At 34.7% G+C, this 23,208-nt stretch overlaps 1 protein-coding gene and 1 pseudogene across 1 annotated transcript; both read right to left on the bottom strand.

Annotated features, from left to right (window-relative positions):
* Positions 1-115: 115 nt before the first annotated feature.
* On the bottom strand, positions 116-8,679 carry LOC145064041 (inositol oxygenase 1-like; annotated as a pseudogene).
* An 11,991-nt stretch (positions 8,680-20,670) lies between these two features.
* Positions 20,671-21,447, bottom strand: LOC145063391 (umecyanin-like). The gene has a single exon (XM_079010994.1). It carries the CDS (start codon positions 21,337-21,339, stop codon positions 20,788-20,790), a length of 552 nt encoding a protein of 183 aa, XP_078867120.1. The 5' UTR covers positions 21,340-21,447; the 3' UTR covers positions 20,671-20,787.
* Between the last annotated feature and the right edge of the window lie 1,761 nt (positions 21,448-23,208).

Raw genomic sequence — 23,208 nt, 5'->3', positions numbered from 1 at the left:
TCATAATTTAGGACATGCTTAGTTGATTATCAATAGTGGTTTCTATAGAAGTTTGTTAGAAAAATATAAATTAACGTTTAGTGGTTTCTATAGAAGTTTGTTAGAAAAATATAAATTAACGTTTAGATTTCATCTTTTCTTCATCAAAAACTTAAATATGTCATTAAATATATCAATAATTGCATAAATTTCAAATATTATCAGATTTATCTTTTTATTTACCTTTGATCGGGATTATATTTGTGTAAGATAATACAAATGTTTAATGTTTAGATCAAAACATGAATATTTAAAAACTAAAAGTCCAGTGAGTCAAATACGTCAAGCAACCAATCACTCGTTTATATATAGTTGGGTCGACTATTTCTCCGTATTAATCATTCTTGTCCTTCAATTTTGGTTTCGTTGGTGAACAAATTACTCCAAAAACTTTGTTGTGTAAGTTGTTTATTGCAAATTTTTCTCCACTCCATTTGAGAAACTTCAATTCCAAGATACTAAGAAAGTAGTCTCAAGTCATGCATTTCAAAATATTTTTTGTTTCTTGAATTCAACAATGTCTTTGGTGTTCGCCCCAATAATGATTAAGTCATTACATAGACACCAACAATAAGAATTTTGACTATCCATAACCTTCTGGTCTTGTGAAATTTTTGAAAAACTAATCACTTTCAAGTTTATCTAAAATAATGTTCCAAACTCGAGGAACTTGTAGTAAACCATAAATAGTTTTGTAGAGTTGGAACGCCTTATCAATATTTACTTTCTCAATAATCCTTCCGATTAGATAACATAGACTCCTTTCTCGATATATCCACTAAAAAAAGTTGGCGTGACATTAAGATGGTGGATAACCCACTGATGTTGAGAAATAAAATAAAAGCAAGAATAAGTCTCTCATTCTGGTGCTACATGTTTTAATTTTTCTATCAAAGTTGATTTCTTGATTTTGTACAACCCCTTTTTTTCAACACGCTGAACTTTATGTTTCACTATGATGTGTTTATTTTACTAGTTTTGAATGAGAATTATCACAACGGGTGACTTATACACAACTAGGCAAATATATCTAACCGATTAGAAGTATAGTTATAGTAAGATCGGATTTATCGAACACTCAAGGAACGAGTACGATTTGATTTGAAATTTTCACTATTAAATAAACTAATTTAAAAGTTATTAAAAGGAGATTTCTAATTTGTAAGTTCAAACAAAATTAGAGCAAAAAAAAAAGGCAAATAGAAAATAGATTTTAGACAACTAAAAAAAATAAAATAGATTACAATTATTCAATATAAGAAGGGGTGGAATTTGTACGATATCGGTCATTTTTTCATTAAACTCAATTATAGTTGGTATAAAATTTATTTTACCACTATCTTACCATGTATATTTTGTATCAACTTATTTTGGCTACCAATAAATTTGGTTGGTATATGTTGATAATGTTATATACCAATATGTATGTGGCTTTGTGAATGACGGTTTTTATGTTCTTGAGCATTGTGAAATAAGAATGGGATTTTGTAAAGGAGATTTTTGTTATGTCTGAGATTGAAAATTCAATCCACAAGAATATTATTAATTTCTACCATGAGTTTATAAGTTAAAGTAGTGGAGGAAAATAGGACACGCCAACATTAGTTTAAAACTTTAAACTATACTAATACGATAAACAATAATATCAAAGCTCTTAAATCTTAAACATGTTACATGTTGGTTAGTATGGTACTACTTGGTATTGAAAACTATGTATCACTACCGTACCATCATTACTCAATTGGTATGGTATTACCAACCGAACATGTTGGCTACCTGGTTATCGACAATCTTGGTTCAGTTTGTAAAATGTTGGTTGATTTTTCATAGTACATATTTGTCAGCTACAAATATAAGAAAGTAATTATGCTTAGATTTGATTCTCCAATTGATTATAGTTGATTTCTCTAAAGGTGCAATGGATTAGATTTTGTTGTTTACCGATTCTTAGAGTTTGACTTTTTACGTAATTAATCACTAAATTTGGTTTTTTAATTCATGTTTCTATATAGTGATTTCAGTTTTGATTTAACCCCACGTTTGATTTTGGTTCGATTCATGTTGATCACGAGATTCATTTAATCTAGTAAAGCACTTGCTAAAAATCATAAATGTTTAATAATAAGTAATAAGTAACAAACATCATATTGGTTCTGTAACAAGATTTAATGTTGATGTAAGCTAAAAGTTACATATTTTTACGTTTTCTAGCTTATGAGAAATACTGAATATTCTAGAAATTTTACACTAATCTTAATGCGATTTTCTAGAGCTTGTTTTGATTAAACAACTTGATAAAAGAGGATTGATAGAGTTTGCTAGTAGTTTTTAGTGATAACCTAGATAGAACGCATATTAAATAACCACTTATGGATTAATTGCATGTTTAAGAGAATTACAGCAGGATCATCTTATATTCTGAAGTTTCTTGCACTTTATATTTTATGTAGTTTTTATTACTTTCAATTATTGGTTTTTATAATTAACCCCCCCCCCCCTCCCCCTTTTTAAATTATGTCTTCAGTAGTATGTGTCGTACACAAAGAGACATTAACTTTTAGGTTGTGTCCATATGGATTTGGCATTGCTTACTAATGTGTAGTTAACTCGAGAGAGAGAGAGAGAGAGAGAGAGAGAGAGAGAGAAAGAGAGGGTTGTATACGAACCGAATGAACACGAATCATGGCTTGTTCATGTTCGTTCGTTTAAGTTAGTCGAACAAATGAACGAACTCGAACAAATAAATTAACGAGTTTTCTTGTTCATGTTCGTTTGTTTAAAAAAATTACATTGTTTATGTTTGTGAACATTCTAAACGAACATAAACGAAGGAACATAAATGAACGTAGATAAATAAATACAATTGAACATATATGAACATAAACGAACATATAAAATGGTAATGTAATTATACATAATTGAACATATATGAACATAAAATAAACGAACATAAACGAACGTAAACGAACTACATAAACAAAGGTTCACAAACATAATTGAATGAACGAGACAATTGTTCATGTTCATTCGTTTAGTTAAACGAACGAGAATGTGTGTTCATGTTTGTTCATTTATTAAATAAACGAACATAAACGAACTTCCCGCCAAACGGTTCACGAACAGTTCGTCGAACGTTCAGTTTGTTTACAGCTATATATATATATATATATATATATATATATATATATATATACTCTTAGGTTATTCTGTTCTAACTAATTATTGTGCGGACGTATGGACAATGTTATTATTTGAGAATGATAAAGAAAATATGTTGTTTGATAATATAAATACGTTCAATCTTACATAACTATTGTCAGTAACACACATTCTCACTAATTAAATCGACTATAAGGTTATTATACACTTATTATTATTATTCTCATTTCTGTCAAAATATTGTCAGAATATTTATTGAGTCGTATTCTGTCAGAATGAAAATAAGTGAAAAACGATGTATGAGAACAAAAATAAATAATAATTAGCGAAAATGCATGAAAATGACGATATTTTTGTAAGGTTGAAAGTATTCGCCTTGCTAAACAACTTATTCTCTTAGTAATTCTCATACAATAATATTGTCCACACATCCACACAATAATTAGTTAGAATACTTGAACCTAGCTCTCTCTCTCTCTCTCTCTCTTATATATATATATATATATATAACTAATTATTGTACTTCTACCACCACTATCACCCTGGTATCTGATCTGATTTGCTTTTAGTGCAATCAGAGGGGCCACAAAAGGGCCTGATTATCCAAGTTTGGCTAAGCAGGACCGATGTTAGTAGCTACCCCTGTGACTTTGAGGATTATTGACGGCCGTCAGGGCCGAGCTGATGCACCAACGGTGACGAACAAGGCTTTCAGCTGACAGCGGAGGAGGCGTATGCATCTCCCAATGTTGTGACGAGACCGTTCCTCGTGAACAGTATCTCTGCTTTGGTACTACTTAATTTTGGGGCTACCCGATCTTTTGTATCTCTTGCTCTTAGCAAGAGATTTGTTGGAGCTCCAGAGGAGCTGGATCGTCCTCTTGATGTAAAGATTGTTGATGATAGGACAGTCAGGGTTGTGAGAGTTCATCGGGATTGTACACTCCAATTGTTTAGTGAGTGGTATCCGATTGATCTGGTTCCCATTCCTCTTCGTGGGAACATGGTCATCGTGGGAATGGACTGGTTGATCCCTAATTGGGTAGTGATCGACTGTGAGTAGTAGTTAGTTCGGGTTCAAACCCCAAGTGGGGGAGAGCTGGTGATTCAGGGAGAGAGACCGCAATGTGGGCCGATTATGTGTTTTGCAGTGAGGGCCAAACGTTATCTTCAACACGGATGCTTGGGTTTCATCGCCTATATCATGGATACCCGGGATAAGGGTAAGGCTACCATAGACGATGTGCCGATTGTGCAGGATTACCCGGATATGTTCCCAAAGGATTTGTGTGGGGTACCTCCAGAGAGACAAGTAGAGTTCAGGATTGATTTGATTCTGGTCAAGGCTCCGATTCGAGGTATATGCTTGAGGATGACAATGATTACTCCGTTCTTGGAACGGATTTGAGAGGCTCAGTTTGATGCTATGAAGGAAGAGCGTCGGAAGTGTGAGCGAATTGTGGTTCAGGTGGCTTCCTTCGATTATGATAGTCACAGACTGTTGACTCTGCATCGGAGGTCTGGGTTCCGTATTAGGGTGGGTTGTGCCAATTTCTGATGGAGGAGGCTCACAAGTCGAGATTCTCCATTCATCCCAGGGCAACGAAGATGTATAGGGATCTTCGCCCTGATTATTGGTGGCCCTGCATGAAGCGGGATATAGCATGGTTAGTGGAGCGGTGATTGAATTGCAAGAAAGTGAAGGCCGAGCATCAGTGACCTCAGGTCAAGATGCAGTCGTTGGAGATTCTCGTATGGAAATAGAAAGACATCACCATGAATTTTATCACAAAGCTTCTCAGGACCGCAGGTGGAGTGGATTCTATTTGGGACATCGTGGATTGATTGACCAAGAGCGTGCATTTCATCCTGATCCAGGAGAGCATTTCTGCAGAGAAGTTAGCCAAGATTTATGTTCGTGAGGTGGTGGCATGTCATGGGGAGTATCGAGGTGGTGCTCAAGACCACTGAGCTGATTTAGCAAGTTCGGAGCAGGCTCTAGACAGCTCAGAGTCGGCATAAGAGTTATGATGACAAGTGTCAATCGGACTTGGAGTTTCAGGTGGGAGACATGATTCTCCTAAAGGTGTCACCTTGGAAAGGTGTCATCCGGTTCAGGAAGCGGGTCGATTTGGGCCACATGTATATTGTTCCCTTTAGCATTTTGGATCGGGTGGGCTGGGTAGCTTATCGTCTTGATCGTCCAGCCAAGCTCAGTCAGATTCATAGCACCTTTCATGTCTCTCAGCTGCGGAAGTGTTTAGTGGATGATTCTGCAGTTGTACCTTTGGAGGATATTCAGGTGGATGGCCGCCTTAATTACATTAAGAGATTGGTGGCAATTTTAAATTGGAAGGAAAAAACCTTGAGGAACAAGGTTGTGGAACTGGTTAAGGTGCAGTGGCTACACCGTAAGGGGTCTGAGTGGACATGGGAACTGAAGGAAGAAATGAGGGAGCATTATACTGAATTGTTCAAGGCAACGGACTTCGAGGACGAAGTATAATTCAATTGGGGGAGAATTGTAAGGTCAGATCCAGGTATTATTCATTTTTGGTCCCTTATATATTAAGTTATTGCTTTTTGGCCTTATTTTGCAAGGTTATGGGAGAGGAGGGACCATTCTTGCCAAGATTGGACTTTCGGAGGTGGAGCTCGAATGCGGGGCGTTCCCTTGGGGAACGCAGGGCATTTACACTTGGAGCTCAAACCCTAATTTTTAGGTTTTAAGACTATCCTCAAACCCTAATCTCGAAATCCTAGAGCCTCCTTGAGTGTTGTGGGCTCATTGTGTGTGTTTGAATCTCATTCAAGAAAGAGAAGCTTGGTGTAAGGTGGTGGTTCAAGTAGGAGCTTATAGATCCTGGTTCTCTGCTCCATTTCCAGCACATTAAAGGTATAAAGCTCTAACCTTGCTCATTAGAAGCTTAGATCTAAGTTTGTATGGATTTTGGTCCCTTTTTGGTCCCATGGTTGCGATCTTGTAGTTATGATCACTCCAATAGCTTTGAGTTGCTTCTCTTGGTGTTTATGATGTTTTAGATTCATAAAGTTTACATCTTTGGAGTTGTATAAGCCCCATGCATGAGATTAATCCTTTTTTTATGGAAGTTGAATGCTATATCCTGAAGTTGGGACCTTTTAGGGTATGCAAAGTCACCAAGTCAGTGACTTTATGGTTCTAGATGATCTTTAGGACTTGGATCTAGGTTCTGGTCATGTGGCTTTAGGCATTAAGTGCTTTTGGGCATCAGTGTGCGAATGACCAACGTTGGGTCAGGGAACGCCCAACATTCTGGCTGAGGCTCGTGATCTGAAGCATTCCACAAGGGAACACCCACTGTTCGATCCAACATTGGGCTTTCCTTGGTCCATTTTCTTGGACCTTGTTGCTTTGGGCTTCAATGGACCATCAGAAATCAGGTTTTTGGACTATGTATATGTTTGGGCTTTAGGGTAAATCCCACTAAAGGAGTTTGGGCACAATCTGGAAAATCGGGCCATACGTGGGCTACCAGTGGGCTTTGGAAGATTATCTAGTGATGGACCTTTTATGTTATGGTTTTGGACCTTAGTCATGAACCAACTTAGGCCAGGGGTAAAATGGTCATTTTACCCTAAGTTGGATTATTGGATTTTAATTGGATGTTATTTTGCACTAATAGCTCAGGAGTCGTCAGGGCAGCAGTTCGAGATTTCCTTCTTGGAGATTCAACTTTTCGACGTGAGTTTCCTCATTGAGTTTAGCGGGTCTAAGGCATCAAGGCCGACCATCGTTTAGTTATGTTACTATACTTATTGTCTGTGTAATACTTGTATGTACTTGTATATGTATGTCTCTTGGGCCGGGCCCGTAATATGAGTGTGGGCGAGGCCCGTATCTCATTATTATCTTAGTGTGGGCGGGGCCCGTATCTCATTACTATCCGAGGTTAGGCAGGGCCCTTATCTCATTTGGCGGGGTCCGTTATTCGAGTGTGGGCGGGGCCTGTATCTCACTATATCTGAGTGTGGGCGGAGTCCATATCTCATTATTGCATGATATGTATGGTATGTGGTATTTTGGGAGCTACTAAACTTTGTGCTTACTGTTTTTAGTTTATGTTTCAGGTGCTTCTGGTTGCAAAAGGAAGAGTTCGGGTTGACTACATCGCACGCACCATTGGGATTCCGCACATGATGTTTTACTCTAATTTTATCGCAATTGTTACATTGGTTTTTATTTGAAATGTTTGGATGATGTTGGAAAATACTATTTTATCTATTATTAAATAAATAAAAAATTTGGGACCATATTTTGGAATGTTACATGAGTGATAGTAATACTTAACATTTTCAACATCAGCATAGACTTTACTTTTACTTGAAGATCATGCTTACTGCAAATAAAAATTAAACATAATCATTAATTAATTATTATTATTATTAATTATATTTGCATTACATGTACATAAAATTTACATACTTACTTGAACATTTGAAGCCATTTCAACTTCTCAACATCCTCTTCATTCATCAAATGCTTATAAGCTCCATACCGATGCATTGCTGCTACAATTTAAAACATATAAATTCATAATTTGTTTTTTTGGAAATAATATTATTAAATATCGCAAATTTACTTAGAATAGAAAGAATGATAAGGAATGATAAATAATCCACATTGAGGCAAAGTAGTCGCATTTTCCTTTGCAACCTGCAAATTTAAAATGAATAAATTGTTTTCTTTTTTTTAATTTTTTAATTTGTATCAAACTTATTATGCTTCTAAGGACCTACATTGAAGGTAACATATCTGCAATATATATATATATATATATATATATATATATATATATATATATATATATATATATATATATATATATATATAAGTTTTAGATCTCATACCAAGTACATATAATCATCATGACCCCATGATATTATCATATTTTCTAGTCCACATCCTTCCGAATAAATCTCATTTGATAAACAGGATTCTTAATATCAGGGTTATAAAAGATAATAAATAGTCTTTATGAATTAATTATAATCTTTAGATTAACAAATATATATACATATAACTTGTCATGAAAAAATGATTCGTCAAAAGCACAACCAAGAGGGTGTGTGTCATCCACAACTGCCCACTGTGGTAGCTCCCTAAATCTTGTAAGGAGTAGAACTTTTCCAAGGTCTACAAAAAAATATCATAGTAATTAAGAGCTTAATCCACCATGAACATGTATATATATGGATTAATGGATATAGATATAAATTTGTAGTATATTAATATACCATGAATAAGGGCACTTAAATGAAGGGAGTCTTCATTTGGATAATATTTCCTAATTACTTCACCTGTCTGTAACAATTGGTCGATTTGCAGTTCATCCAAATATCGTCTACAACTTCATTCAGTAATTCACAACATTCCCATATACTCATTTCAAGTTTATCCAATTTCTTATAGTCTTCTCTCACAATATATCCATAATTCATAAATCGATATATATATATATATATATATATATATATATATATATATATATATATATATATATATATATATATATATATATATATATATACATACTACCTTATAAAAGAAATCCTATTATTTCTATAAATAAAATCAATATAATAATAATATTTTTTTTTTAAGATGTTCAAGTCTTTAAGCTTAAAGTACAACCAACTATTAATATAATAATATTATAATATAATGTTAGAGATACAAGTATTAAAAACACATTTGAATTAGTATTTTCATCAATTTTGCCCAACTTGTACTCCTAAAATATCTCTTCTCTGGTATCTGGTGCATTCGAAATCTGAAACACTTCTTTTCGACAAATTGAAATTTAAAAACCCATTCAAATTGGAGTTCCCTAATTTTTTGCATAAAATATAGTTAGCTGGAGACTAATTCAAATTTTCATCTCTTTTTCCTCCATGGAATCCACCACCACAATATTTTTTGGTTTTGGCATTGCACTTTTTATTTTTGTCAAACCGATCGATAATTGTGGAAGTGTTCTTAGAAATATAACATGTCTCCAAATTGAACTAATTGCTTGAAAGAAACTATTCGCCGCCGCCGCTTTGCGCGGACAAACGGCTAGTGTGTATATATATATATATATATATATATATATATATATATATATATACCTTAGTGACAAAACATTCATGCTCTTCAATCTGTTGAGCGATCTTTAACGGCTTGTTATGACAATATTTCCTCATTTTTCTCTTTTGTTTGACCAACTTTCTAAATAAACCAAGAAATTCTCAATTCAAAACTTCAAAAAAACCATGCAAAACAATCAACAAAAACAAAAAACATCGACCATGAAATCATACCCTGCATCGATCTTTTAACCTCCGATTCACCACTTGAAACCGATGGTCAGTCAACCAAGAAATTGTACACATCTGGATTAGGATATACAGAGTTACATTTAACTGTGTACAAAAAAGTTTTGCAAAAATATTGTAAGTGATGAATTAATATAATCAGAAGAACGTTTTAGGAAGATAGTTTCTAATTACACAAATACTGGAGTTGTTGTTTGCTAGTTGCATTTGAAATACACAGTCCATTTCTCCAAGTTTGGAAATTTCTAACCCTTTTTCTCATTTCACTTAGACTTTTGTCATGACTATGTCTCATGTAACTTAAGAAATTTGCTACATTTGAGCTAATTGTTCATTGGGTATTAATTATGTAGATATGCAAAGGTCCAAACCTAGGGAGAACAATATGGGAACTCCAACCTCTGTGTGTGACATTCTACTTTCTGTATAAAAAAAAAGCTTCTTTCTTTTTTTTTTTTTTTTTCTTTTTGATTCTTCCCTTTGGAGTATAGTCTATAAACTCATCTATTATGTTTTTGGAACTGAAGGACCTCGCCGGTCCTTTTCCACCATTTGCCAACCGCTTGGATTTCATGAAATCACTTGGAGCCGATGATTCCCAAAAGAAAAAAAGATTGGACAGAAAAACTCAAATGGCGGAAGTGGAATTTCAAGAAATTTCATGATTATCTTTATGTTTTCTTTTAACATATTCAAAGAACTTTCACTTTTAAGTTTGTTGATTTATTTAGAAGTAGAAAATATAATTCCAAATTTTAAGAGTTTTACTCATTTGCATTCCAGTTGAAAAGAAACCTTAAGAAATTAGTTGATTTTACCAAACCAATACAATAATTTAAGTTAATTAGGCCAAAAAAAACATTTTATGTATTAGAATTAGGGTTAACCTAATACCCCACCTGAGAATCGAGATGAATGCACATGGGTTAGGACATTGCATGTTCATTTTCAACCGATATTGAAAAAAAAACAGAAAAATTAACAAAAAACTTTGAACGGACCTTCTGCTTGAAGTGGGTCTTGAGAACATGTTCAAGAAATCATAATAACCACCAATTGAGCAGTTGTTGTTGATGGCAGTGCATCGGAAGCGATGGTCTTCAACGGCGATGGGTAGAAAACCCATAATAGGCCTTCAAAATACCGAGAGCAAGAGAGATGGGGTAAGACGGAAAATAGGATTAATGTCATGGCAAAATTTGTTGGCTTTTCACAAGCCTTTTATCAAGGGTAAAACAATGAAACAGTAACAAAGAGAAACAAAGCACAAAAGAACTGCTTAAAGCTTATAGCTTTTGGAGCCTTTTCACTAAATTGAAAAAGAAAGTGATCATACCAACGTTCACAACTAGCTATCTATTTAAACAAAGAAAATGCTAAAATTTCTGCAACTACCCCTACTGGCTTAAGACTCGGACTTTAACAGTCAACATGGCTTGAATTATTCAACACATAAAAAAAACATGGCATAAAACAATTAAATCTATTTATGAATTATTCCATCATTCTCCTCCTTAATCCAGAAATCATACCTTCATCACTCCAAGCAGACTTCTCATTTCCTCAAACTTCAATCTTCCCAATGATTTGGTTAAGGCATCAGCCTTTTGCTTCTTTCTGCAAACATGGCTGACAGAAATATCACCATTTTCAATGCATTCCCTGATGAAATGGAAACGAATATCGATATGCTTGCTTCTGCCATGGAAGACTGGGTTCTTCATCAAGTCAAGTGTTGATTTGTTATCAACTTTCAGCTTAACAGGTGGTATATTTTTCCCGGTTATTTCACTAAGTAGTCTCCTTAGCCAAATCCCTTGACAAGCTGCTATAGTAGTAGCCATAAATTCTGCTTCACAAGAGGAGAGAGCCACACATTTTTGCTTCTGTGATGCCCATGTCATCAGATTTTCATTCACAAAGAATGCCATGCCACTAGTGCTCTTTCGATCATTGACATCATTTCCTCAATCACTGTCTGTATACCTTTTTAGCGTGACTGGTTCCTCTCCTTTTGAGTACTTCAAGCCAAAATCCAAGGTTCCTTTTATATACCTTAAAATACCCTTTACTATTTGTAAGTGATTCATAGTTTGGCTTTTCCATGAATCGACTTACAATGCCCACAACAAAGGGTATATCTGGCCTGGTATGAGTTAAATACCTCAGCCCACCAACTATACTTCGATACTCTGTTGGGTTTACCAATTCAGATCCATCTTCTTTCTTGAGCTTGAGCTTGTGTTCCATGGGAGTCTTTGTAGGGTTACAGTTTAGCATACCTGTTTTGACAAGCAGATTCTTTGCATAGGACTCCTACTTTAATGTAATCCCACTTTCCTTCTGGTTCACTTCAATCCCCAAGTAGTGAGTTAGAAGTCCCAAATCACTCATCTCAAATTTAGTTTTCATCTCCTTCTTAAACTTTTGAACACTTTTAGGGCAACTCCCTGTTACAATTAAATCATCTACATATACTCCTACAATTAGGGCTTGTTCATCATACCTCTTGGTATAGACAGAGTACTCATGAGCGCACCTCGTGAAACCAATGCTCTTTAGATGTCGATCCAGGCAAGCATTCCAAGCCCTAGGAGCTTGTTTGAGCCCATAAAGTGCTTTGGATAACCTCAAGACCTTGTTTAGCTCTTCTTTCTTCTCATAACCTGGTGGTTGCAATACGTAGACTTCTTCTTCTAGGTTACCGTTCGGAAACGCCGATTTTACATCCAAGTGATGTACTTTCCACCCATTTGTACCTGCTAGGGCTAGAATTAGCCTCACTGTTTCGATCCTCGCTACTGGGGCGAAAACTTCCTCGTAATCGATTCCATGCTTCTGGACATATCCCTTTGCCACAATCCGAGCCTTGTGCTTGATTAGTTTTCCACTTGGATCCTTTTTCAGCTTGAAGACCCATTTTAGACCGATGGCCTTTCGATTCTTTGGCAGATCGACTAACTCCCATGTTTTGTTCTTTTCAATCGATGCTAACTCCGCTTCCATTGCTTGTTCCCATTCCTTTTCTTTAATCGCTTCGACATATGAGGATGGTTCTTCACCATTACGAATTAATTGAAGTTCTTCCAGGGGTATGTGGATCTCATCTGTGGCCTCGTACAGATCGGTGAGAAGCCGATATCGTTTTGGTGCTCCTCCGCCGGTGGAGTTGGATGTGGTGTTCGACGTTGGTGTGTGAATTGGGGAATCTTGCGTTGTGTTGGAATTGGGTGTATTTGGGGAGTTTATGGGTGTACCCGGTTGGCTTGAACCCGGGTCAGTTAAGTCATTTGACTGGTCAAAATTGACCCAATCTTCATTTAAATCTAATGCCATGTGCCCTTGATCAGGGGTATCTGGTACCCAATCACCAATTTCATCATCGAATCCATCATCAAATTTAAATCCTTAGACAGTGAAGGTTATCCCTGGTGTCTCCTTTATCTTCCCGCTATTTTCCCACATCTATGCCTGATTCTCGTCAAATACAACATCCCGACTAACATACATATTTCCTGTATTTGGATCCATTAATCTATATGCTTTCGATCCTAACTCAACTCCCAGATGAACAAGACGAATACTTCTATCCTCCATTTTTTTAAGTGACTATTTGCTACCCTCATGTGAGCCACGCACCCAAATACTCTTAGATGTTCGATATGTGGTCTTCTTCCCGTCCACATCTCGTATGGTGTCGAATTCTTCAAGGCTTTTGTTTAAACTCTGTTTAGAACATACACAAAGTACATTACAGCTTCTCCCCACAGAGCATCAGGCATTGTCATTGTCTTCAGGTTGCAACGAACCATTTCCAGTACCGTTCGATTACGCCTCTCCACTACTCCATTTTGCTGTGGGGAGTATGGAGAGGTGTAATGCCTTTCTAACCCAGTCTCGTTACAATACTTTGTATATTCATTTGATAGAAATTCACCACCGCGATCAGTTCTGAGCACTTTTATCTTCTCTCCAATCTCCGTTTCTACCTTCCCTCTAAACATCTTGAACGTTTGAAGAACTTCATCCTTTGTTTTCATTAAGTAAGCCCACATTACTCTGCTGTAGTCATCCACAATGAGCATGAAGTATCTGTTTCCAGTGGGTGTGGGAGGTGTGATTGGGACACAAAGATCACCATGGAGTAATTCCAGTTTCTTCTTTGCTCTGTAACTTGTCTGGGATGGGAATGAATTTCGAGTCTGCTTTCCCATCAAGCATCCTTCACATGGCTGTGTGGGGATTTTCATCTGAGGCACACCTTCAATTAGGCCTTTTTCCACCATTTGCTTCATTGAATTAAAATTGATATGGCCTATTCGTTTGTGCCATAACCATATGGACTCATCAATTTTAGCAACTAGGCAGGTGGGTGTGATCTCTTCTAGCTCTATTTTATAGAGTCTATTGCATGACCTTCGAACCTTCATGAGCAACTTTCCAATCGAGTCATGCACCCATAAAAATGGATCTTTAATTTTTATCTCATCTCCGCCTTCAGCTAATTGACCCAGGCTAATGATGTTGCTACATAAATCGGGTATGTAGTACACCTCATCTAGTTTTCGACACCCACCATCCTTGCATTTGAAAACTACCGAGCCTTTGCCTTCGATTCTCACTCTTGATTCATTTCCAAATTTTCACAAAACCATGGATTGATTCATTCAAATTCATGAATTTGGTTTTGTCTCCAGTCATATGGTTACTAGCACCTGTATTAAGGTATCATGTGCAAGATGACTTCTTTTGATTTCCATGGGTTCTCAATTGGGGACTGAGATTTTCTTGATTCAGGAACACTAGGCTCTCATCTTCACATGTTGACAGCAACAAAGCAGGCTCATTGTCGTGATGTTCTTGGATCAGGTTGTTCTCGAGGGTTCGTTCTTTTTGTGGGTTCTTACATTCAGATGCGTAATGTCCATACGCTTGGCAATTATAGCACTAAATATTACTTTTGTCACGGCTACTCGATGCGCAGGAATTGCCTTCCTTGTGGTGATGTGTTCCGCCTCTGCCACCGCGACCACCACGACTTCCACCGTTTCTCCCTCTACCTCTGCCACGACCACCACGTATGCCACCCGATCCGCTACGACTTGATATTTGCTTTGAGTCACCTTCTAGCTTCTTTTTGTTTCGATTGGACCATTCTTTGTAAGTTAGTAGCAACTTCTGATCATCACTTTCACCTGAGCTTTTCATGCGTTCTTCATATGCTTTGAGTCTTCCGATCACCTCTTCAACGAACATTGACTCCAAATCTCCAAATTGCTCGAGTGTTGAGGCAATCTGAAGGAATTTGGACGACACTGCCCTGAGTAACTTCTTCACAACCTTTGATTCTTCTACCTTGTCTCCCAAGGTTCGTAACATGCTGACTATGTTAATTACTTTTCCCGTGAAGTCATCAATATTCTGTGTTTCTTTCATGCTCATGGCCTCTAGTTCAGCCTTGAGTGTTTGGATCCTGGCAACCTTCACTCTATCAGCTGCTACAAACATAACTTTGAGGGCTTCCCAAGCTTCTTTGGCAGTCTTCTTCTCCGCTAATGTCATGAGCAGGTCCTCCGGTATTCCCTGATAAATGGCAGCCAATGCCATGTTATCCTTCTTTGTTTCAACGAGAGTGTTGGCTGTTCTGGGTTCTACTGCATCCCAGACACCTTGAGCCAACATAAAGACCCTCATCTTAATTGCCCATGCACTGTAATTGCTTCTAGTCAACATCGGATAGTGTAGAGTGATTTGCCCATCTTTGTCACCATTCCCATTGCTGCCATTGCCTGCCATTTCTTCTTTTCTAGGTTGATATTTGGGCATGTACCAGGTATGCTCTGATACCAAATGTTGGTTTTTCACAAGCCTTTTATCAAGGGTAAAACAATGAAACAGTAACAAAGAGAAACAGAGCACAAAAGAACTGCTTAAAGCTTATAGCTTTTGGAGCCTTTTCACTGAATTGAAAAAGAAAGTGATCATACCAACGTTCACAACTAGCTATCTATTTAAACAAAGAAAATGCTAAAATTTCTACAACTACCCCTACTGACTTAAGACTCGGACTTCAACAGCCAACATGGCTTGAATTATTCAACATATAAAAAAAACATGGCATAAAACAATTAAATCTATTTCTGAATTATTCCATCAAAATTACACCGATGAAAGGGATTTGGGTGTCGTTTTCTGGAGAGGTAGAACAGGAGTCGGTGGAAGAAAATAAGAACAAAGCTGTGAGAAGAAGAGTAGGGAGACCGAAGCGGTGGAGGAAACATCGAGATTGATAAAGGTAAAATTTAAATTAAAAAACGAATGTTGTAGAAAAAAAATCCACAAATGACAGTGAAAAACTGTTCCCAAAGGGGTTTACATTTTTCTTCTAATAAATGAAGATTTTTTTTGCTATTTGTCATACTCTCGTTTAATTTTCTAAAATTTAATTTTGTAGTTATTTTGAATTATTTTTTTCCATATGCCATTTTATATATTTTTCTATTTTTTTTTTTATAAATTTCACATAATATTTTAATGTAATAAATATAATAAATGTAGTAATAAAGATATATTAATGTCATTAAAGAACTTACCTTTTAATTTCAAAATTCTTAAAATTAAAGCTCATTATTTTTTTTTAAAATTATTTGGTTAAATTTAATAGATAAAAAACATTTTCATTATAATAATTCATTATTTTTCTTATTTTCTTATAAATTCAACGTTTTCAAATATATATATATATATATATATATATATATATATATATATATATATATATTTATATTTATATTTATATCTTAACTCATGTATTACATGAGTTTCACAACTATTATATAATCAGAAAATCTTTGGAACTCGAGACTATGAGTACATCTATGTTTGTGGAATATTTTAGATATTTTGTGTAGTGTCTCTTTCTGGGGGAGTAGAATAGTAGATATACCATTAAGATTGAAGAGCATGAAGATGGGCATTGAATGTATTTTGAATATGCATCAACAAAAATGCCACAGGTTGGTACTAGTTTTATAAAATGGGATGTCAATTGCAATACATGCTATCCTCTTAATATTTATGGTTCTCATGTGTTTTGTATTTCATTAATTCTCTAACTAAATACGTACTCAGACAAAAATAAATAAAAGAATGTAATGGACTGGAATAAGTACTATCAATTTACTTAATGGCCATGCTTATGTGGGTCAAAATAAACCAAGCTCCATTGTCCAATTTCTCTCAAAAGCATAGTAACCAAAAAATGGTGGAATTGATCGAATTGTAGTCTTTAAATCACATGCCTCCGATTCTTTTTAGATTATTCTGCTTCAACATTTTAAAACCTTACACCTAAAAAAAACTAATTAAATCTCATTTTTGTCTAAAATTAGTAAGATCAAGATGTACATGGAGAAGTTGGCAGTGAAACAAAACTGTTCTTGACAACACCACACACATCCTTCATTTCTTTAATGTCTCATCCAATTGATGAAGGCGTCGGTTTAATTGTTGATATATTAGGACTGTTTCTCCATTTTACGCTTTTTGGTATTTTGATTTTTGTTATGAATTTATAGGTTTTATGTTTGAAAACAAGTTAGAGGTTTGATATTTTTGAAAGAGGTGGTTTTGAATTTATGCACAAAATATGTTTTTGTGAGTTTTTAGTTTTCCGTTTAAATTTTGTTTTAATGTTTTGTTTATGGTATTTTTCAAGAGAAAAAAAGGAAGATGAAGAACAATAAATTAAAAAAAAATGTTTAAGATTATTCTATAATTTATATCGTCTTGCAAATGGCATCTAGAAATAAAACGCATATTCAGTTGTTGTTGTTGTTGGGTTTTTTTTTTTTTTTTTTTTTTTTTTTTTTTTTTTTTTTTTTTTTAAACATATGTTTCTAATTGATGTTTAAGATCATGTTATAATTCTATAATCAAAGTATAAGAGACTTGGTTACAAGAAGACAACTTTGATTTTGCTAACATTAAAAACATATAACATGTATTATAAAACATTAATATTAAAAATAAATTTATTTAGAATAAACATAAAATAATAAAAGTTTCTTTTTACATGCGTTTAGGCTTATTTTATCCGTTAATCATAGAATAAACCCTAGAGATTGAGGGTTTTTTTTTTTTTTTTTTTTTTTTTTGGATCAAATTTAATTTTTTTTCTTGAAAAAGCCTTATATATATTTTTTTCCATTTTTCCTGATTTAGTCCTTACAATGTTTGTTTTTACGATTTATCCCTTATATTTTTATTTTTTCGATTTAGCCTCTATATATTTTCATTTTTTCAGTTTAAACCTTAACATTTTTTAGAAAGGGTTAATCTCATAAAAATCTTATATTTTGTATTTTTTTTTCCGAATTAAACCTCATCTTTATTCTTTTTATGAAAAAAAAACTTAATACAACTTTGTCTTTTTTCAAAATTAAAAACCCTCAACCTTTTAAATGTTTCCGAACAAATCCTCAAAAATTTTAGTTTTTCCTGAAAAAAACCATCACATTTTACAATTTTTTTGGAGAAAAATGACTAAAATGGTCAGATCAGAAAAAATGAAAATTGCTAGGTCTTTTTCATGAAAAAACAAAACCGTTGTTTAATCCGGAGAAACACAAACTATAAGGGGTTTTTTTATGAGATTAACTATTTTCTACAAATCATTACATCATTTTTATCTTGAATGTTTTATTGCGTTTGGTTCCATAATTTCATGACAGATACTCTCAGCTTCATGATAGTTTGGAATAAATTTAGAGAGATTGTGATGTAACTCTATTTCTTGACAAGTACATAAATTTCTTTTCCAGGTGACATCATTAATTTATATGCTGAAGAACGTTGTAGGTTCAGGTAATCATCTAGAAAAGTTTAACCCAATATGTGTAAGAATCATTGGTATAATCTAGGGTTATTCTCATTAGGACTCATAAAGTTCGATGATGGAAGAAAAACAACCCCTCCCACTCTTTCCTTTCTCACCAACGGATGTTATCCATCTCCGCTTCTTGTCTTTCTCAAATTCCATCATAGAACGTCATGGCTCCCCAATGAGAATAAAAAAGCCCACAATAACAACTTTTACCCTTCTTTCTCCATAACCAACATAAAAAAACCTCAATGTAGATAACCATTGATTAAACTAATGATCCTTGCGTATCTTAGGTTGATTTTTGCATATCATTATAGGAACTTACAATGTTCTTAACCGATCGTCAACCATTATGAAGTTGGAAGCATCTATTTTGAAATTATGCAACTGAATGCAATAAATATTTCAAGATAACAAAGATGTAAGAGTTTTTTTTTTAGAAAAAAAATAAAATTGAGGTTTAATTTGAAAAAATATAAGGTCTAAATCGACAAAAAAAGTATAAAGGATAAATCGAAAATAAAAATAAAAATTATAGGCTTAAATTAGAAAAAATAGAAAAAAATGTAAATGTTTTTTCAGAAAATTAAAAATGAGGTTTAATCTAAAAAAAACCCTATATATATAATGCTTTGTTTTTTTTAAACTCACACTTCGATTTTAGGGGCAACATAAATCACCCATAATGTTGTCCATATTGCCACCATTAAGTAATCATTTTTTTCAACGAAATATATTTTTCTAATTGACGTTTAAGATTATTTTATAATTCTATAGTCAAAGTAGTTACGAAAGGACAACTTTGATTTTACTAACATTAAATTTATTGTTTGATTATAAACCTATAACATGTATTATAAAACATTAATATTAAAAATATATTTATTTAGAATATACATTAACTAGAAAAATTTCTATGCATTCAGACTTATTTTATACCATGACATGTTTATCTTTTATAACAAAATATATAATACATTACTACAAGAATTAGGGGTGACATTAATAAGGGAGACTTTAGCATTATGTGCGACATCTAGTTGGACATGTTGGATGTCATCCCTAATGCATGTGTCGTCCATATTGTCATTTCACCACTTTTGTTTTGACGATCCTATTTGTGTTGTCACTATTGATATTGCATTTAATGTTTATGTCGTATTCTTGGTATCACCATTGATAAATAACCAAAATGAGGACTAGACATGGATGACCATGTGCTATGATTCATCCCTTTAAAATTCAACAATCCAATGGTCTTGAGAAGAAATCAGAAATGTTCATCTCATCATATATATAACTTCCCCTTTCCACGTTGTGCAAACATGTTTGTCATTGTCGAAAAAGATAATTGATGACCTTTCATTCCTTTCTTTATTAATGGAGAAGCATAACACTAGAAAAACTACGCGACTCTCATCCCAAACTACTAAATCACTTTCACCTTGTTACTTCTTTATTTCTCATTCGACATTGGAGCTAGAAATGAAGTTATAAGATGTAATTTTGTGAAGGATCCAGTAGCTTGTGTGTTGCTTGTAAGGGGAAGGAACATCTTTGTTTAGGTATATATAATTATATATTGGTTCTTGACCAATGATAGATTTCAAAGATGGAAAAACGATGTTCTTAATATAGGTTGGCTTTAACATTTTGCATGTTTTTGAAGCTGATTTATGAATCTAAGTTAGTTTTATTTTGTTTATGGACGAAGATGGTGTGATGGCTGCACAAATGTGAATCTAAACCTTTAAGGATGCTTCAAGTGAAAAATAAATAAATAAGGATAAACGTTGCAGATTACCCCAAACCGTAGGGATAATTTATGTAAATGAATTTCAAAAATTATTAAAAAATAACAACCAATAGACCCAAATCAATACGATCAACATCAAACAATAAGGACGACCGACACCGGAGCATTTAGTGACAACTTTGCAAAATATATATATATATATATATATATATATATATATATATATATATATATATATATATATATATATATATATATATATTTTAACTCTAAGCAGATTTTATTTATTTTTAATTGTCATCATACAATAAATGAAATGGTAAATGAACAATAAGCTGTGCCGTTTAGCCTTTTTTAAATGATAAAACTAATTCTTTTAAAAATTAGATTTGTTTGTTGGTTTAAAATTTAATTTTAACTCACTGGATTGGTTTGTTGGTTTATTTATTTATTTATGGACGAGGATCACAGATTTAAAAGCAAAAATCAAATATTTTTATTTAAAATTATATATGAAAACGAACACATTTGTTTTATTACAAAAAAATAAACATAAAAACACACCACCATACAATCAACCAAAAAAAATCTAGTAAAAGAAAGCTAAGGCAGCGGCCAAGAAAGTGGCGGGTACCACGGCGGTGAAAGATGGGGACGCGTTACCAGCTGGCGGTGGTGGTGATGGCGGCGGCATCATGCTACCAGCGGGAGCTGGACTGGAGGTAGACGGAGGAGGAGTACCGGCAGTGCCGGCTGCACCAACGTTGATGGTAAGTTTCTGACCACTCCTGCAATGAGCTCCGACACTACAGATATAGTAGTGGTTGCCGGGAGTCCTCAAGGTGACCGTAGCAGGGCCGGTGGTGACGGAGTTAATGGGGCTAGCGATGGTGCATGGGCCGTACGCCGCCTGTGAAACTTCTGTAACGTCATGGAATCCTGTGGTGAAGTTGAAAAACAAAGAATCGCCGACGGCGAAGGTCTGGCCAGAAGCCCAGGTGGTGTAGGTGTCGGCAGCAGATGGAATGTTCCAACCAAAGGCGTCTGCGACGACGTGCCTTGTCTGCGCCACCGTGGATTGCAACTGGAGAGATGCAACCACCATAACTACCAACACAAACACTAACTTTGAAGCTGCCATTTTTTTCTGTGTTTAAATCTCAGGTCGCCCACTTTCTTTTGGTAAAAACTTTCCTTTTGGGGATATTCACTCTCTAGTGTTGTGAGCTTGGTGGAGATGAAGGATATCTTGGAGATGTATTTATAAGGGAATGGAAGTTTGACCTTTTCGTTGAACGAGTACGATAAGGTTGACTTTGACTATTGTGAGGTGTAAAGTCCAAATTGTGGTGGGTGAGGAAGTTAGCATGGCCTCAATTGTCCTGTATTAGGTGGGCTTAGACATGTGAGCTTTTCAACTAAACCAATGAAACATGTTAGAAGTTTTGTTGGGATAAATATTTTAATAGGGTTCGTGTTAAATTTATAAAAAAAACAACCTATAATGATATTCTGAATAGAAGTTGTAAATGAAAAAAAAAAACAATAAACTTTTATCTTATTTAATCGTATTTGATCACCATATTATTAATCATAGTATCATACAACCTACATATATATCGCTTACATACCAATCATATAACTAATAAAATACAAAAATAAAGTATCGTCAGAACATATAGGCAATTTAGAAAAGCAATCACTATCCTTAAATCAAAGTTATATGATTTGGTGATTTAGAGAGCATCTAGTCATCTATAATGAAAAGTTTAATAAAAAAGATCTAGTCATCTATAATGAAAAGTTTAATAAAAAAGTTGAATGAGATGACAAATCTAGTTGTCATTTTATGGATAAAAGTTCATCATTGTAAGATGTTACTTTGACATTTAATAGATTTGGAGTTCAATTGACATTGAACATTTCAGTGGGAAAAAAGAAAACTTTTTTAACTCTTAAACAAAAATTTACATTGGTTCAATTGTAGGAAAAATTGATAGAGTTTTAAAGAATATAAAATTATGATATGACAATCCATTGAACTATATGAAGTTCAGCTCATGGTGGATAATGTAACATCCGTATTTCAGGTACACGTATTTTGTCATTTTAAGTTGGGAATTTGGGATTTCATTGCACCACGACGCAGTAAGGGTTGGACAACAGCGCGTGACACATCATTAAATGGCGGCACAGTTAGGTCCTCAGTGTGCGCAATGACGGTTATGGATCAAAACCCTAAATCTCAGGCTTTAGGCCCCATTTAAAGGCTCTAAGCCCTAGGGTTGGCTTCATTGGACAACCTCCCTCCCAGAAAACGCCTCTTACCCAAACATTACTCCCTTCTGTTTCTTGAGAGCTCATTTTGGTGCCTTTCGCGTGTTATTGAAGAAGGTTGTGATCTTTAGTGCAAGAAGAAAGAGTTTCTAGCCTAGTTCCTCTATTCACTTCATCTTCTGGACCTTGGAGAGGTATAAAGTCTCCATCTTTATGGTTATACTATTTGGATCTAGGTTATTAGTGACTTTGTGATCATTTTGGCCCCATAACCTTTGTGTTCTTCGACTTTGATGAACTCCAGAACCTTTTGGTGTATTATTGTACTTCTGGACCCTTGTTGTTGAAGAAAAAGGGATTTGCTTGGGCATACATGGAGTCCATGCACTTGGAATGACCTCTTGAGTAGGTATATGAACTTAGGGTTGTAGATCTTGACTTGTGATGTCCAAAGGGATAAAGTTAAAAACTTTATCAATTAAGACCCTTAAGGGAATCTGCGAGATTTTGAGCTCTAGAGATTAAGTGTTAAGAACTTAAGTCATTAAGATATTTTTGAGCCTAACCATGGTGCGATGGTGTGTAGACCATGACACGGTAAAGTATGAGTCCCCGTGACTATGTTGGACATTGGTGACCGTGACGCGAGCTAAGAGTTGGTCATGGGGCGGTGGTTGTTGAACGTTGAGTTTTTGACCAGTTTGACTTTTAGTCAAGCTAAGGGTTTTTGAGT

Source organism: Lactuca serriola, chromosome 7 (assembly GCF_051521515.1).
Source record: "Lactuca serriola cultivar US96UC23 chromosome 7, Lser_US96UC23_V15, whole genome shotgun sequence".
NCBI lineage: Eukaryota > Viridiplantae > Streptophyta > Magnoliopsida > Asterales > Asteraceae > Lactuca > Lactuca serriola.
Note: the sequence above shows the minus strand (reverse complement) of the source record. Positions and strands in the feature narration are given on the sequence as shown.

Bases quoted from the DNA above. Each gene is read 5' to 3' on its own strand.
- LOC145063391 (XM_079010994.1), bottom strand. From the start codon at position 21,339: ATGGCAGCTTCAAAGTTAGTGTTTGTGTTGGTAGTTATGGTGGTTGCA.